Below are 16266 nucleotides of genomic sequence, written 5' to 3' on the forward strand. Positions count from 1 at the left end.
GTTCTTACCATCTCAACCCAGGGGAGCTGCATTCTTTTTGATTTTCCTCTCCGTCCCTCCGGGAGTAGGGGTAGGGCAAGAAGGGGGGGGGAAGTCAGTTGAGCAAGTTGTCTGGCTGGGTTTAAACCACAACAGGTCACATCAAACCCCAGTGCCAAGCTCTCAGGCAGTTCCTCCCTGTGGGCTCTTTTGCTGCCATCTCTGAAAACATGAGCATACAACACTTGTAACTACTTCACCTGCTACCTGTCCCTTCTGTTGCATATGTGCTGGGTGTGTTAAGTGGGGGTGGTGGATGAAACCCCTGAACATTGGTTCTACCACAGCAGTTCTTGAATCCTGCAGTAACTAGGCTGTTAACTGGGAAGATCAACAGATGGCTGGGCCTATAGCTTCAGCTTCCTTGGAGAGGGGGCATATAAAAACTGGAAATCTTGACTGCAGTGCCAGAATTGTGGAATATATCCTGTTAAGTTACTAAATCCAGTTTCTCCCTTCTCTGGAATATCTTGCACACTGGAGCTCCTCAGACCTCCCCAGCTACAGCTTTGAGGGCAGAGAAAGAAGGAAACTTTCATCTTCACAAGCAGTGTAACTTCCTGCTTACACTGAATCAGGAACTCAGGGTGACAAGGCTTAGTTAAGTATGTTGGCAGCACCTTCACTAGTCATTAGTGACTCCTCTGGCATGTAGCCATGTAATGCAGCTCCCAGCACCTTCATCTGAATAAAGGTAGAAGACTTCAGTGACTGACAGAAACACTTCTGCTCCGGAGCTCTTCAGCTGGAAGGAAAGCTGTGGCTCTCAGAAAACAAAGGAGAGAACAGCCTTTTGTGTACTACCACACAAAACCAGTTTGCTGCATTAGCCACTTGTGTTGGAGGTATATAAATAAACCTTGAAGGCTGAAGACAATGAAACTATTTTCCAATAAACATGCATGGAGGCAGACCTCACTGCACAGCTACTTGGGCAGGAAGAACAAGGGCTGTTAGATCCATCTGCTACATGGAGTAAGAGACAACTCGTAACAAGTGTCACACTAATTACTTACTTAAGTAACATTTATTTTACCAGCATAGATGGTCCAAGATAAAAGTACTCATGCAGTCAAGGGGCCTGGTGGCTGTGAAGAACTTTTCCCCGGTTTGTGCTATGTGTGAGCACTTCTGCTGAAGTGAAAGTAAGGCAGAACCAAGATTTTGCAAGGTACAGGCACTTTGTTCCCAGTTCAAGCAGGGAAAAAAAAAGCCTACATCAGGTCCTGGTCCCCCCCACCCCCAAAAAGCCATATGTTTGTTAAAATGTTGTAAAAAATAGAAAAAAAAAAAACCAAAATACAGAAAGTCAGTGTTCTCTAACCATACACTACTAGTTTACATCATCGTATGTACGACCAGAAGTATAAGAAATCATAAAGCTTACTATCAACAAGTTTGCAGTTACCCGGATACTTAGCAATATGTGTAATACCAAGTATTTCACAGCAGTACAGCAAGTCTTAACTTGGTATTGCCAACCGTGCCTCACAGCTGTTCTAACCACACAGTTAAACAGTTGCTTGTAGGAAGTAACATAGGAAAAGTATTTTGGATTCCACGTTACCTGGTTACATAAAACAGTGATTTACAAAAAACTCATATACCAAACAATATTCTAAATAAATAGTTCATGGCTATATAAAGAGTCCCCGTTGCATCAGTTATCCAAGAAGGGCATGTCTGTGTCCATGGGTGCCGGGGCAAGTTCGCATAGATAGAACAGCGTGGCTTCACTTGCTTCTGCCTCTGTCAATGGCTCCAGCCGCACCAGTTTGCTCTGGGTGGGCTGAGGATCGAGGCTGCTCTCCAGCAGCTCATCCACTTCAAGGGGTTTGTCAACACAGGAAGGAGTTTCCACAGCAGAGCTCCCACTCTCAATGGTGGAGCCTGGGTTCCCATCAAGGAATGCAAGGAGTGGAAATGCTGTGTACTGTATGAGCTGTTTATCTAAGGAGAAAAAAAAATCCCAAAGCATCATCAGTTCACGTGCCTTTCTGTGTGCAAACAAAACCGAACCCACAGAACTGATCTGAAGAATAATTAATAAAAACCATTGTGTTAGTTTTAAATGAGTAATTAAAGGATTGTTATGTTCATGCATAACATTATTTGTTCAGATTCTCCTGCAAAACCCCCAGGTTCTCTGCACCTGGTGCTGTGCCAAAAAAAAAACCAAACCCAAACATGGTAGGTATTTTGGTTATTTGCCTATCAGCATGCCACAAAACCAGACAAAGAGCAAATAACTGAGATGGTATTTAGAACAATGCTTGTTCAACCATTAAACTGTTTTAACACAGCACTACAACTGACCTGATTTGGGCTTAGAAACTTGTGTCTCATGTGAAGCCGTAGGACCAGCATTATTCTTGGTAGTTTCTATTTCCTTTGTCTCCATCTGGAAAACAGAGCAAAATTTTAAACACATGCTGAAACCTGTTCCAATGCCACTAGGACACAGCTGACCAGTTCTTACAAAACATTTTTATTCGCGAAGGGATGCAGTGGTATCCGTTACCCATACTCACAGACTGAGAAAATGTGAAATGGAAGCACTGGCTTGCTCAACAAAGAGCCAAGAGTAATGCTCATAAACAAACAGGGCAAGTTCAAAGAGCGAGATCTTCGCTCCGCTGCTTGCTCATTTCTTTTCCCACCAGACAATACAGATGAAAACATTCTGACAAAGCGGGTACTATGTTTGCAAGTACTAAACTCTTACAGAATACAGAAATCAAGAGACTGGTACAACAAATGGGCATTTGACCTCAAGGCCATCAAGTTCTGAAGGATGTTATTTATGGGTGTACGTTTCCCTTTTCTGTTTAAAACCTAACAGGACGAGTTCAGCTGCAGCCTTCCTATTTGCATGGAAGCTTCCAAAGCCAGATCATGAAAAAGGTACTGTTATACCAGTAAAGAAAACAGTAAAGGATGAATGAAGTTTGCATCACTCGCTGCTGTGCACATCGAGCAATGGATTTCAGACTTACTTTGATATTATTGATATGATCTGTGGGATTCATCTGCACGGAGCTTGTGAAAAGCTGAATAAGACAAAACACATCAAGTTTTAGGTATCTCAGTGTTGCTATTAAAAATACATGAACATCATGTTGGCATGTGTGAGAATAATCCCTGTACTTGCCGTTTTCACTCTCCATCAGGATTAAAGTTTATTTAAAGGCAGTTATCACTTTTGTAGAGAAAACCTTGTTTTGGAGCACAATGGTTTGGAATTACATGAACCTCAGTCACAAAGGAAACAACCACATTGTGTCTACTTAGTCTAACATGGTTTGCTGCAGTGTTAAAATACCACTTCCTTCTTATGTTTCTGCCCAGAGAACTCTGCGGATAAGGAAGAACATACCCTGATCAAGTCTTCAAGTGAAACCAAAAGGGAGAGAGTCATCTGTACATGGGAGAGTAGAGCTGCTGTCAAGAGGGATCTCAGCAAAGCAGAAGGGCCATAAGGTTCAAAAGCCAAGCGCATTTAGGACACCATAACCTCATGCACCAAGTCAGGGAACAGAGAGGGAGCAGCCCCTCGGAGAGGGTAGCAGGGAGTCACAGTAGGCAAGACCCCACCATGAGCCAGCAGCATGGCCTTGCTACAGTGAGACACGCTCTGCTACAGGCAAACCACAGCCAGGAGGGCCAAATTACCATTTCCTGCTGCTCAGCATGTGAGGCCACCTGTGGAAGAGTGCCCAGGTTTTGGCCTCCCAGTACAAGAGTTTTCAAATTAGAGGGAGTCCAGAGGGCCATGTGACATCCAAGAGGCTGAGGGAGCTTGGCTAATCTTCTCTGAGGAAGGCAGACAAAGGAGAACAACTGTACTCTTCCACTGCCTCCGAAGAGGTGTTATGGAGAAGACAAACTCCACAGAGGTGGACAAAGGACAAAAGGCAAGAGCTACAAGCTGCAGCAGGGAAAACTGTGACTGACTTAAGGAAATCCTTCACAAAGAACAGTCAAGCACTCGAACAGGCACCCAAGAATCTCCCATCTTCTGAGATTTCAGAATTTGAGACAAGGTCCTGAGGAACATGACCAGCTTTCAAGCTGACCCTGCTCTGATCAAAGGGGCTGGCCTACATGACATGCATAGGTCCCTTCCAACCTAGACCATTCTAATAGACATAAATCTGAAGAGAAACTGAGAACATGCTCCTAAGAAATACTGTGAAATGGCAAACAAACTTGTAAAATAAATGCCAAGAACCTTTTTAACACCAGCTCATTGAGAAGCCCACAGATGATGTGCTGGGTTATTTCAAAGCAAAAGTATTTATCTAATTGGTGTCTGAGTTCATGCAGCAAGAAATATAAGCATTAATACATTAAGAAAGCCATTCTTCAATCAAAACATTAAACATTCACTTGACCAGTAGTGCAGCACGCAAAATTATACCAGTGCCGCAGAAACACGCTCACAAATACTTCTAACTTTCCTTTCTTAAAGGGAAGAAAGGATAATCTGTTGTTTTAAATCCATTTTAAACAGTAACAACCCACACAAATATTTTTGGTGGTGTACCACCAAAATACTTAACCAGTGAAGAGTACCTCAACCAGGAGATCTGGATCTATGCTGAACTGTCGTCCTGATAGCATAGCTTGGAAGTCCTCTAAACTGCAGTCGATGCTGTCAAGATAATCCAGAAGTTCAACCCTAGAAGACAAATTATATTTTATTCATATCCCTTAACAAAAGAAGGAGAAATCCACACTTACGCTTTACACAGATATACTACGTGCATCTAAAATTCTTCACCAGAACTATAATGAGCCAAGTCTTTCATTAGAAACAACCTTTGGAAAGAAAAACTTTTAGCCTCTTCAACCCAAGAAAAGCAGACAGGTGCTCCAAAACAGGTATCACAACACCATAACACTATGCCATGACATTAGCAGAGACGCGATTCTTGCACCCAGCTAGCCCTAATGAGTCCCACTGCCTCCAAGAGTTACACAGACAAATGCTGACAGTTAACAAAATGACATTCACAACATTACACTGTCAGATTATGTACCCTAACTCACTTCACAATGAAAATTAAAGGTCTCGTCTTAAAAGTATGAAGATCTTTATAAGCTGGATAGAATAAAGGTGACCTGTAAACAAAAGTTCTCAACAGGAACTACTACTCAGATCTTCTTACTTCAAGTCAAACAATCATTTCTAATACTTGGAAAAAACCTCAAAAAGACCAGGCTACTCACTTTCCAAGGAGATTTATATTCTGTGAAATGACTCCGTTCTCACTGAGTATGGAATCCATCATTGAGACAGAATCTTCTGCAGTTAATGTTGACTGGTTATTCAGCTGTACAGCACTTGACATGAGTGGGCTTGTGCTGTCACCGACAGGGCTGAGTGGATCATTAGCTGGGACAGCAACTGATTCTGTGCTTTTATCCCCTTGAATTACAGGAGCATATTCTTCTTCATTATCATCTTCCACAATTACAATATCAGGAGAATGACTACAGCTGTAATGTGAGACAAATTAATTAAAGCCCTTCATACACTCATTAAACTGGGAGTATTCTACAGGTTTAGTTACTTCCCACTTTAGTCAAACCACTTTAAGGAAATCAACCTTCCTACTACTTTTTAATACAGAACTTGGCAAGATACTCCAAATATCTATTTTCCATTGATATGGGGCTGTAGTGCTCAACACTGTTAATGCAGCTCAGCTAGCAGACACTGGTGTGCTAAACCACAGTAACAACTAGTAAAAAGACAGAAGAACACTGGTATTTTTCACATTAGAACAACTATAAGCTTGCATATAAAGTAAGTATGAAGTGGACCTAAACGTATTAGGCCACAAACTAGACAGATAATGCATTCAATGCATTTTTCCTTTTGTACAGAATCAACTCTGGAGCATCAGTCAACAGTACTTTTCTTATGTACACCAGGAAGGCAACCTAAAAACTAAGTGTCTCAAGTAATTTGCTTTTATCCATATTCTGGTTTTCTTAACCCTTAAGTAGCTGTTAGTTGTGCTGTCTTCTATACCAGAGCCTTATCTTCATAAAACTTTTCTACTAGGGAATGCATTCCCAGGTATCAGCTGAACAAAAACAATCGTACCAGTTCAAGTATAGTTCATATATTCTATGATTCTGTAAGATGGAAATATAGGATCATAGAATAGTTAGGGTTTGAAAGGACCTTAAGATCATCAAGTTCCAACCCCCCTGCCATGGGCAGGGACATCTCACACTAAACCATCTCATCCAAGGCTTTGTCCAACCTGGCCTTGAACACTGCCAGGGATGGAGCATTCACAACCTCCCTGGGCAAACCATTCCAGTGCCTCACCACCCTTACAGCAAAGAACTTCCTCCTTATATCTAAACTAAACTTCCCCTGTTTTAGTTTGAACCCATTACCCCTTGTCCTATCACTACAGTCCCTAATGAAGAGTCCATCCCCAGCATCCTTGTAGGCCCCCTTCAGATACTGGAAGGCTGCTATGAGGTCTCCACGCAGCCTTCTCTTCTCCAGGCTGAACAGCCCCAACTTTCTCAGCCTATCTTCATACGGGAGGTACTTCAATCTGTCCAAATAGCTAAGTTTTATTCCTTAAGGCATAAAACAGGTGCTATCAATACCATGCAACTCAGGAAGAGAGCTGCAAGCCAATCCATGGACCAAGATTCAAATGCTCAGAATTGAAAGAGAAATTACTTCTATAGTACTAGGTCTAGTACTATAGTACTAACTACAGACAGGAAGGAACACAGTCACAAAACACTTGGGATTGACTAATTTCACAGCAAGCTTGAACAGGAAATCCCAGTCATCTAGGAATCCTAGAAAAAAAAACCCTGAAATTAACTGGCTTAATAAAGTTCAAAGACCACAGCAACATTTGACAAACAGCACATGCTGTAAAACCCTGGGAAGTCATTCCTGACTGTATTCATAACCAAAAGTCTGAAGACACCACTTACTCTGTCTTTGGAGAAGTACTATATTTAACAACAGAATACAATAATACAGACTGCTTCTCACTAGTTTCTATCCTCTGCATATTAAAACTCCAACAGCCAATTAACTGTTTCGAACAAATCCAGAAGTAAGTAGATCAGAACCTAGTGTGAATTCACAGGTTAAGCTTCCATACGTGCAGGAGTGTTGAATAATTCTGACTATTACTTAAAAAAAAAAATCTAAGACATCTGAATTATTCCATATTCCACAACACTGAAAGCCACTGATCTATATACAGTTCTAGAGACTTCTTACTTTGAAGAATTAGAAGTGGAATCTTCATTTGCTTCTGGTGCAGTGGGAATATTTTCTTCATCAGCCATGGGATTTTCTTCATCACCCACAGGATTTTCTTCATCTCCCACATCCTCAGTGACATCATAAATAATGATGTCATCTGAAATCTGTTCCCTTTGTTTTAAGCCCTCATTTCTGTTGAGAGGTACCTGAGAATTATTTTAAAGAGTGTCAGGGGATAGAAAGACAAAGAGCTTCAGCATTCTGGCAGTTACCATTGTATCTTACAATGCCTCAATTTTAAATTGTAAAAGCTGTCCTACACCTCAAAGATTATATGCTGTTTGTACAGATCTACATTTAATCAAGAAACCATACAAAAAAAATGAACAAGATGAAAAATAGCAGCTACAGGAAAACAATGTTTCATAAATACTGCAGCCACAGAAACAAAAATATCCTAGCACTGTCAGCAAAAGCAACAAAAAGCTGTGACAACAGGACTACGCAAGAACAAAAAATATTAAAAAGTGGCTGCTGTTTAAATAACACTTTGGTTTAAGCTATTAATTCTAGTTTCATGCTCCAGCCCTCATTTTAAGAATTTCCCCACCAACCATTATTTGGACAGCAGAAAATAACTTTCAGTGACACGATACATTCAAATGGCACAGGGACTTGACATGATTTTGCTAGGTTGGATGCTGCCTTGCAGAGCAGCACACTGGATCCTTGTCCCTGCATAGGGCTACAGGTGCCTAACTTCCAGAAATACAAATACAACATACATATGTTATTTCTAATAACTCTATTATTAAAAGCAGACTGCTTTCAGAAGGATCACATCAAGCTGCATTTAACACACAGGTAACTGGCTTATACATGCTTATATTGAAAAGTGAATGGTGACTTTCAACACACTTGGCTTCTGAAGGAAACACAACACAGTGTACCACTTGGAGAAGTTGACAGCTCTCAGTACACAGCTATGTTTTATTCCCCATAAAACAAGCTGCTTGATCAGTCTGCCCCTCCACTAGTTCCTTCATCTTAACAAACAATATGCATAAAAGAATACTTACATGATGGTTACTGTCAGCTGGTTCTTTCACGATTTGTTGAAACACACTCGACTTTGTAGGTCCATTAGTGTTCAGAAGTAGAGGCCTAAATCAGAAAGAGTATAGGAAGAAAGTCACCTCAAAACTAAGTCCTTGGTTTCAGTCCACAAAACGTGTCAGTGTATGGACTGGACAGCAAATTTTTAAGACCATATTTACCTCTTGCGTTTCAGGCTCACTAATTGGTTATTCTGCACCAAGGTAACAATAAATTGTACAATCTGTAAGATACAAACCACTACTGTTAGTCACTCTACCCTGTATTTGCTTCTCTCAGATTATCAAGATCAGCTGCCTTTTCTTTTGAAATGTTAGACTTTCTTCCCTTATGTTTTCAATTTAAGGATTAAATGTACGTATCTGGCTTGAACAAACCGGAAATAGTAATCAGTAAGAGTCTCTCCTACAAGGCTGCTTTCAGTGGTTATTTATTTTTGATACGTAAAAAAAAAAAAAAGTATGGAACTCTTTGCATTCACATCAGTCTTGGCAGATTATAAATCTGTTCCATTAAGGTAAGCCAATATACTATCAGTGGGTTCCACTCAATGATCATCCAACACAGAACATTAGTCATTCGACTTCTGAAGTAACAAAGTGGATGGACCATTTTAAGGGTACCTTAATGAACGATGTACAATACTCCTGAACCTCTGAAAATGTTTACAAGAGTTTGGCCTTATTTTCTGCTTATGCATGTTTGTTTCACAAAGATTTGTTCACCACCCTGATGTTTTTTTCTATTAAAAAGACATTTCACATGCTACAAAAAAAGTGAGGGAGAAGCAAGGTAACATGTGGCACAGTATTCCTATCTCAGAAGCACTAACGCACACATTCACATACAATGCCTCAATGGAACCTTACCTTCCGAATAACTTGCTGCTGTTGCAAGTGTTTTGCTCGCAGTTCTGCTACTTCCCTCCACAGGGATTCATTCTCTCTGTTTGTAAACAATGGTTTAAAAGTTTTAGAATATCTACATTAATAATTTTTGTTAAGATTAGCTGGCTTCATTAAAGCTCTTTGAAATGTCTTTTTAGATTGCATGTAGGGAAAAAAAAACCAAGTCACACAGTAAGCAACCTTAGCAAATGATTACAAAATGGAGACCCAAACAATAAATAGCCTGCAGAGAATTTCCAACCCCTTAAAAATAACAATTAATTCCCTAATTTGCAATTCTTATTACACATACAGTCAGCATTTGTTTTTTCTTGTAACAAGGTTAAGTTTTCTTCTTGATTCTAGTGATTAAATAATAACAATAAAAAAACAAGCATAAAACTGGTTCCTACCAGCAGCAAGGGTCCAAAGAGCACAAGAATGCAGTTTCCTCTCACCACTAAACAACAACAGCTCTTCATCTATACTGCTTGTTCTTCAAATTTTTCATCAAACCTGCTTGTCCTCCCTCAGATACCTTTTGCTAGATGGCAAGCTACCTATGAGCAACTGTACATCCCCCTTGAAAGCATCTTTACAGAACAAGCTCTCAAGTCATGCATGCACCGGTAGGTTATCCTATGCTGCCTCTATTATCAGTGGGGGAATGAAGACAACAACAAAAAGCAATGAGCAAAAACATTAACTGTAGTAAGAAAGTATCATAAGCAATTTGCACAAACCAAACTCTGCCTCAAACTAAACATAACAACTACTTCAAACCTGAAGACATAAACCAGCATACTTCATGCTAAGAGCCAAGCTGAATATTCAGCCGCAGTACCATTATGGAACTATTAAAGGTGTTATTTCATTGCCCACTAGTATACAGTTTTCCAAACACCAGCACTGCCTATTACTTTTAGCCATATCAGAATATTAATTTTTTAATGCAATGCTTTTATTGAAATTTATTTTTATAAAGCAGTATTTAAAGTTAGGAAATTAAAAAAAAAAATAAAAATCAAGAGACACCTAAAAATTAGGTCTTTGGCTGGTATCTATTATCATAATTACTCAAATTTAAGGATTGGTTGCTGGTGGAGCAAATTACCTCTTCAACGCAGACAACTGAGATTCAATAGTCTCTTGTTTAATCTGCACCTTTTGAGCATTACTTATTATTTTGGAGAGATCTTCCTGACGTATCTTGTTTTCTTCAGGTCTCGAAGAAGAAACCTTTAAAAGATTGGAATCCAGAAACAATGCTTTCCTTGACTTATTGTTAACTATTTTCTTTTGGTGATCAAGTATATTTTCCTTTAGTGTTGACAAACTATGCATTTAAGTCAATAATATACCAAGCATCAAATAAGAAAAAAAACAAACAGAAACACACAGAAATTTCTTTTTACAGCTGCCACCACATTAGCTGCCACCACAACACATTTAGTTGTTACAAACATTTGTGCACATTCAGATTTGCCAGGCATTCTCCTAAGCGATCTACTTTATCCCAAGTCTTTCACAATAATCCAGTGTTAACAAGTACACCCCTCACCACAGTTTAAATGCTGCATTTCTATTCATTATCTCTACCTGACTCACAGTAACGGCAGAACACATTTCAGAATCACATCTGGCAGCATAACAAACATTTATAAGTTTGCCCGCTGTCCAATTTGGTGCGAAGTTTAATGCTTACTGTAGCTTTGGGCTTAAACAAACTACGTAAGCAAGCAGACTGTTATATTACTGATGGTAAAGTCAAAGCATGCTCTGCACGCCTTCTAATACCCATTTGTAAAACGCTGTACTTGCAGAACTAGCTTATTTTTGCCACCTGTGAAACTTCCTATAATGACAGCAAAGGTTAAAGGAAACCAGTCAAGTCACCCAAAATATCTTTAAATAAGTCAAGATATATATAAGAGCGGTGCAGACTGCTTCCTCAACTCCAAACTTATTTGCACTCACAATCCTGCTATTAAAGCTGACATTAACTTTGCTACTCATTCAATACTTACAAGCTTTCCACTGAATTTTCACTAACCTTCCTTTTAATGTGTTCCAACAAGTCCTCCCGGCCCTGCTTAAAATATGGGTGCTGAAACTCTACTGGACCATCTCGCTCCAGTTTGACAATACCAGAATCAACATGAACAACTTTACGGAAGCCATCTTTAAAGAAAAAAAGAAGAAAAAAACCCAAATAACTCTCAAAGCCCACATTAAGAAATTCAAACTACAGTGTTCCAACTATCCTGTTACCAGTTTTGAGGTTAAGACAGTAACCTAGTTGCAGAGAACACAGGGCCACTGCTCAAAGGGTACGGTCTGTAACTGAGCATGCACAGGATCTAGAACTATGGTAGAAAGCAAAAAGCCAAGAACTTACACATATTTAATTGTCTGACAAAGCTTGCCATGTTGTTGTGCTTGAAGTACTTGGGAAGAATCTCTTTTGCAAATCTCTGCTCATCCAATACCAAGAAACTCTGGCCATTCTAAAATGAGAGAGACACATTAAGATATTTAAAGACCATTGGAGAAAACATGCTGGGCTTTCAGAACTAATCATCAGATAGGAACGTTTCCTTTGTGCATGCAGTAGGTAACTGATCTGCTTGCCTACTATTTTCCACAACAAAAAGCGTACAAAGCCTGCAGCTGGGAAGTATTATCAATTTACAATCCCTATCTATACATGAAAGGGAACATCTCTATTGTTACTCATGGCTTCCTCAAGAAATTAATTACTTTTTTACCAACAACTACCGTAATTTCACTAGAGGACAATACTATACATTTTGCACATAGCTTCAAAGACTTGGGAAGTAATCTAACAAAGAGACTGGAAAGGAAAAACACTAGCAACCAGCTAAGGTCTCCTCTGCTTCCTGGTATAAAAGCATGATTAGTTCAAAATGAGTTGTAGACTGGATGGAGCTGTCAAAGAGCTGAGAGTGTCTGTTAGGTTTTGGAGTCACCAAAAAGGTAACCACCCAAGGCTTCATCCCCCTTCTCCTGGGATGCCAATTGTGAGGGAGAACTGATCTTTTATTTCATCCACAGGCCTAGACTAAAACAGAAGCCTCAGCTCTTTGTTCTTCAATGACTGTGCTCCATTAACCAAAGGACAACTATATGGCAGAATCCAAACCAGCCACTTCAAAATTGTTTCGGTTCTGCCTGTACCTCCACAGTACCCTCATCCTGTATTTAATGAGAAATCTACCATCTTTGACAGATATCAGCACTGATGTTGCATCTTCTTAGAAGCCCTTTCTAGTTAAACGAGTCACATTTGTTTCTTACTCCCAAACAACAGCAGTTCTATGATCCCAAGCTTAAACAACCAACCAGGAGACCATGTGATGATCCTTGCCCAGGAGTTTGTTTCTGACAGACCAACAACGATCATTAGCAACAGGATTTATAAATGGCTTACCACTGCATGAGTTAGGAGCTCAAGACTGAGAAGAGGGTATGAAGACAAAAACTTCCCAGTAAAGCCTGCCTACCTATCTCCTGCTGAGCACGTCAATGGAAGGGAAAAAAGGGAAGCAAAGAAAATTGCAGGAACAGGCCATTTTAGCCTATGCATTATTGAAAACCACCATCTGAAGATACTCAAACAAGTGTACTACAGTGATCTGCAGTACCTCACTTCACTGTCACTTTGACATTGTTCAGACCTACTGCACAAGAATCTGGGAAACACATCTACTAGTTCTTGTTGGCCCGGCAGCTGTTTACAGCAAAGCTGTACAGACATTAAAGCCTGACTTTAACTCACTAAAGCATTACCACAGAGCTAAATACAGTTTTCAACTGCTAGTGTTACTGACTGCAGCATTCAGCAACCTTCCGAACACTTTGTTTGGTACTCCTCATATGTGTTTCCATGGACAACACGTACCATGGTTTCATGGAGATATGTTTGCAGGGTGACAGAATTCAGCTGTTTGGCTGCAGATGGCATTTATCCATATAGAGTAAACTTATGGATTGCCATAGGCGGAAAATGAAATATTACAGTAGCTGTACTCTTCCTTTCCTGTTAAACTGGTACACTTTCTGTACCCATAATATTGACGCAGCTCATTTTCAAAAGTTGTCACTTGTGCACCAAGTGATCCCAATACCTTCCCCACACACAAACTACTGCATGCCAATAACATCAACTGTGATTAGTATATCTTCCTCCCACAAACAGCCTTGCAGAACCCCAATTAGTCTTTATTTCTGTCGTGGTTTAAACCCAGTCAGGTAATTCGTTCGCTCACTTTCCCCCCCCTTTCTTGCCCTCCCCCTGCTCCCGGAGGGACGGAGAGGAGAATCGAAAAGAATGCAACTCCCACGGGTTGAGATAAGAACAGTTTAGTAACTAAGGTATAACACAAATCACTACTGCTACCACCAATGATAATAATGATAAAGGAAATAACAAGGGAAGAGAATACAACACCTCAGCACCAGCCGACCGATAACTCGCCCCCCAAGCCCGACCAAGCTCTGACCGATACCTCCTCCAACCCTGCAGTCTCCCAGCCCTTCCGGCTAACTCCCAGTTACATCCTGGGCATGACGTGCTGTGGTATGGAATACCTCTTTGGTCAGTTTGGGTCAGGTGTCCTGTCTCTGCTTCCTCCCGGCTTCCCCTCCTCCCTGGCAGAGCATGAGGCTCACAAAGTCCTTGGCCAAACCAAAACATCTCTATCAGCTCTGTTCCCGAGCCGAAAGTCAAAACACTGCACTACACCAGCTACCAAGGAGGAGAAACATGACTGCTACTGCTGAACCCAGGACAATTTCTAATTAGAAAATACTACAAGGATACCAAATAGCTGTGGTCTGCTTCCCTGAGATAAGGATAAGCAATTAATTTGGAAAGTCTCCACTGAAAGTGCAAGTGGCAAAACCAGTACTTCTTATATTAGACAACATCTCAATCTTCATGTAGCCTTTAGCATTTCTTGCCCAGGAAAAAAACAAACAAACAAACAAACAAAGACAAAATCTACCGAGTCTACCTGTTTCCTTCTTCAGGAAGTTCTGGCTGAAGTTACTGGTAATGCATTACCAGTAAAATGTTTAAGAAAAGCATTTTATCGTTGCTTAAGCATTTAAAATAAGCTCAGACAACAGCTGCCATCTCAACACCACTTGAGATGCAGTTGGAGGACAGGACTGTTTTCAGTATTTTAATAATTGTTTTATTACTTATTATTTAATAATTATTTTTTAAACACCAAAAATATAGAAAAATTAAATAAATAATCTCCTGCTTGGCATTCATCAGAAGAGTTAATGATGCTTACTATAGCAAATCTGCCAAGTACTTCCTGCCTTGCAATGTTTTAAGACGCCTGTAACTCTTGTGCTCGGATAATGCTTATTTATTATTTCTACATCCGAATATACGGGATTCAAGACGAGAGGGCATCCATCTCAGGTCTTCCATTTGGACATCCATCGCCACAGGCACCACGCACGCCTAACCTGCAGGCAGCAGGACAGGGGTGCAACAGGCAGACCGACACTTGCCCCGCACCCTGCCCATCTCCAGCAGCGGCCGTGATGGGCGGGGGGTGGTGGTGAGGCGCCCGCCGCAGCAGGTGGGCAAAAGACCGGCAGCCGTGGCCCCACGTGGCCAACAATGGGGGCGGGCCGCTCCCCGCAGTGAGCGGGAGGTCTCGGGTGCCACGCGGGGGAACCATTGCCGCCCGCCTCGCGCGCAAGATGGACTGGCACTCCCAGCATCACCGGCCCCCTCCACCCGGGGCAGGGCGCTGTTACGTAGCGCCCCTCTCCCCGCCCCCGCTTCACCCCGAACTCGCCAACCCGCCCTGGAAACCCCACCGCGGCCCTGTGTTTGCCGTACCACGGCTCAACAACAACTGCTTGTCGGCGCTCCGCAAAGCCCAATCGCTCTCGGATCCCTATCCTCATGCCCCAGTCCCTCAAGCTCAGAGGCAGCGGCCTCCAGGCGAAGCCGGCCTGCTCAGTCTGGACCGGCGCCCATACTCCCCACTTACCCCCAGCTACAAGACAGGGTTTGAGGCAAACCGCCCTCTGACTGCCCCTCCCGGGCTAGGAAACCCGCGACGGCCCAGAGCGGCCGGGGAAGGTGGGGCCGCTCCCCCAGACCGGCTGAGGGGAGTCCAGCCAAACCAAGCGCGCGTACCCGGTTCTTCCGCCAGCCCCACGCCCGCCGAGGCCCGGGCCCCGCGGAAGGCCCTCCTGCCCCCCCGTCCCAAGCAGGCCCCAAGTGCCTGCCGCCGGAGAAAGGCGGGAAGAACGACATACACACGGGCTGACGGACCGACGGACACACCCCCCCCAGCGCACACGGGCAAGGCGCCGCACCTGGCTCCAGGTGATGAGCTGGTTGCTGGGGGCCTCGCCCACCAGCGCCCACAGCTTGCTGAGGAAGGCCGGGACCCCCCCGCCAGCGGCGGGCAGGGGCTGCGCCTGGGGGGGCTGCGGCTGAGGGCTCTGCTGCTGCTGTTTCATTGTCGCTCGGGATCCTCCGCCGTCTGGCCGGGGGAGGGGCGCGGCGGGAGGAGAGGACGGAACCAGTCGGGCGGGCTCCGCATGCGCACCGCGCCCACCTGCACGCACGCCTGCGCACCGCCCAGCCGCCTCCCCGCCCCTATCCCCCCTGCGCGTTACATAACGGCCCCACGTGCGCCGCCCTCACGTTTCACAACAGCTCGGACCCGGCGCGTGGACAGGGAGGGGGTCCCGCCCATGCAAACGTGAGGAGGTCAGGGGCCAATAAGAGCGCGGCTCCGCTCGGGGGCGGAGCCGGGGGGGCCTCGTGTTCCCGCCAGGGCACCGTGCCTAAGGCGGGGAGCACGCTGAAGGCTTATGGCAGAAGGAGGTGCGGGGCCCAGTGGGGGTATTCTCTTCCTCCTCCTCCTCCGCGTTCATGGAAGGGCTTGCCTCTGTCCGCAC

General features: G+C 43.0%; 1 protein-coding gene across 2 annotated transcripts; it reads right to left on the reverse strand.

Annotated features, from left to right (window-relative positions):
• Positions 1–1047: 1047 nt before the first annotated feature.
• On the reverse strand, positions 1048–15897 carry HSF2 (heat shock transcription factor 2). Of its 2 annotated transcripts, XM_061460007.1 has the most exons (13): positions 15676–15897; positions 11702–11810; positions 11357–11484; positions 10418–10542; positions 9286–9361; positions 8578–8639; positions 8380–8464; positions 7316–7506; positions 5272–5541; positions 4615–4720; positions 3036–3089; positions 2356–2440; positions 1048–1989 (listed from the first exon to the last, which is right to left on the reverse strand). In XM_061460007.1, exons 1-13 carry the CDS (start codon positions 15820–15822, stop codon positions 1700–1702), a joined length of 1728 nt encoding a protein of 575 aa, XP_061315991.1. In that variant the 5' UTR covers positions 15823–15897; the 3' UTR covers positions 1048–1699. The 2 variants fall into 2 exon arrangements, with proteins under 2 accessions (XP_061315991.1, XP_061315992.1); XM_061460008.1 differs by lacking the exon at positions 3036–3089.
• Positions 15898–16266: the final 369 nt, after the last annotated feature.

Source organism: Pezoporus flaviventris, unplaced genomic scaffold (assembly GCF_033815535.1).
Source record: "Pezoporus flaviventris isolate CSIRO_AGI_PZ_B2104156 unplaced genomic scaffold, CSIRO_AGI_Pfla_v1 ptg000031l, whole genome shotgun sequence".
NCBI lineage: Eukaryota > Metazoa > Chordata > Aves > Psittaciformes > Psittacidae > Pezoporus > Pezoporus flaviventris.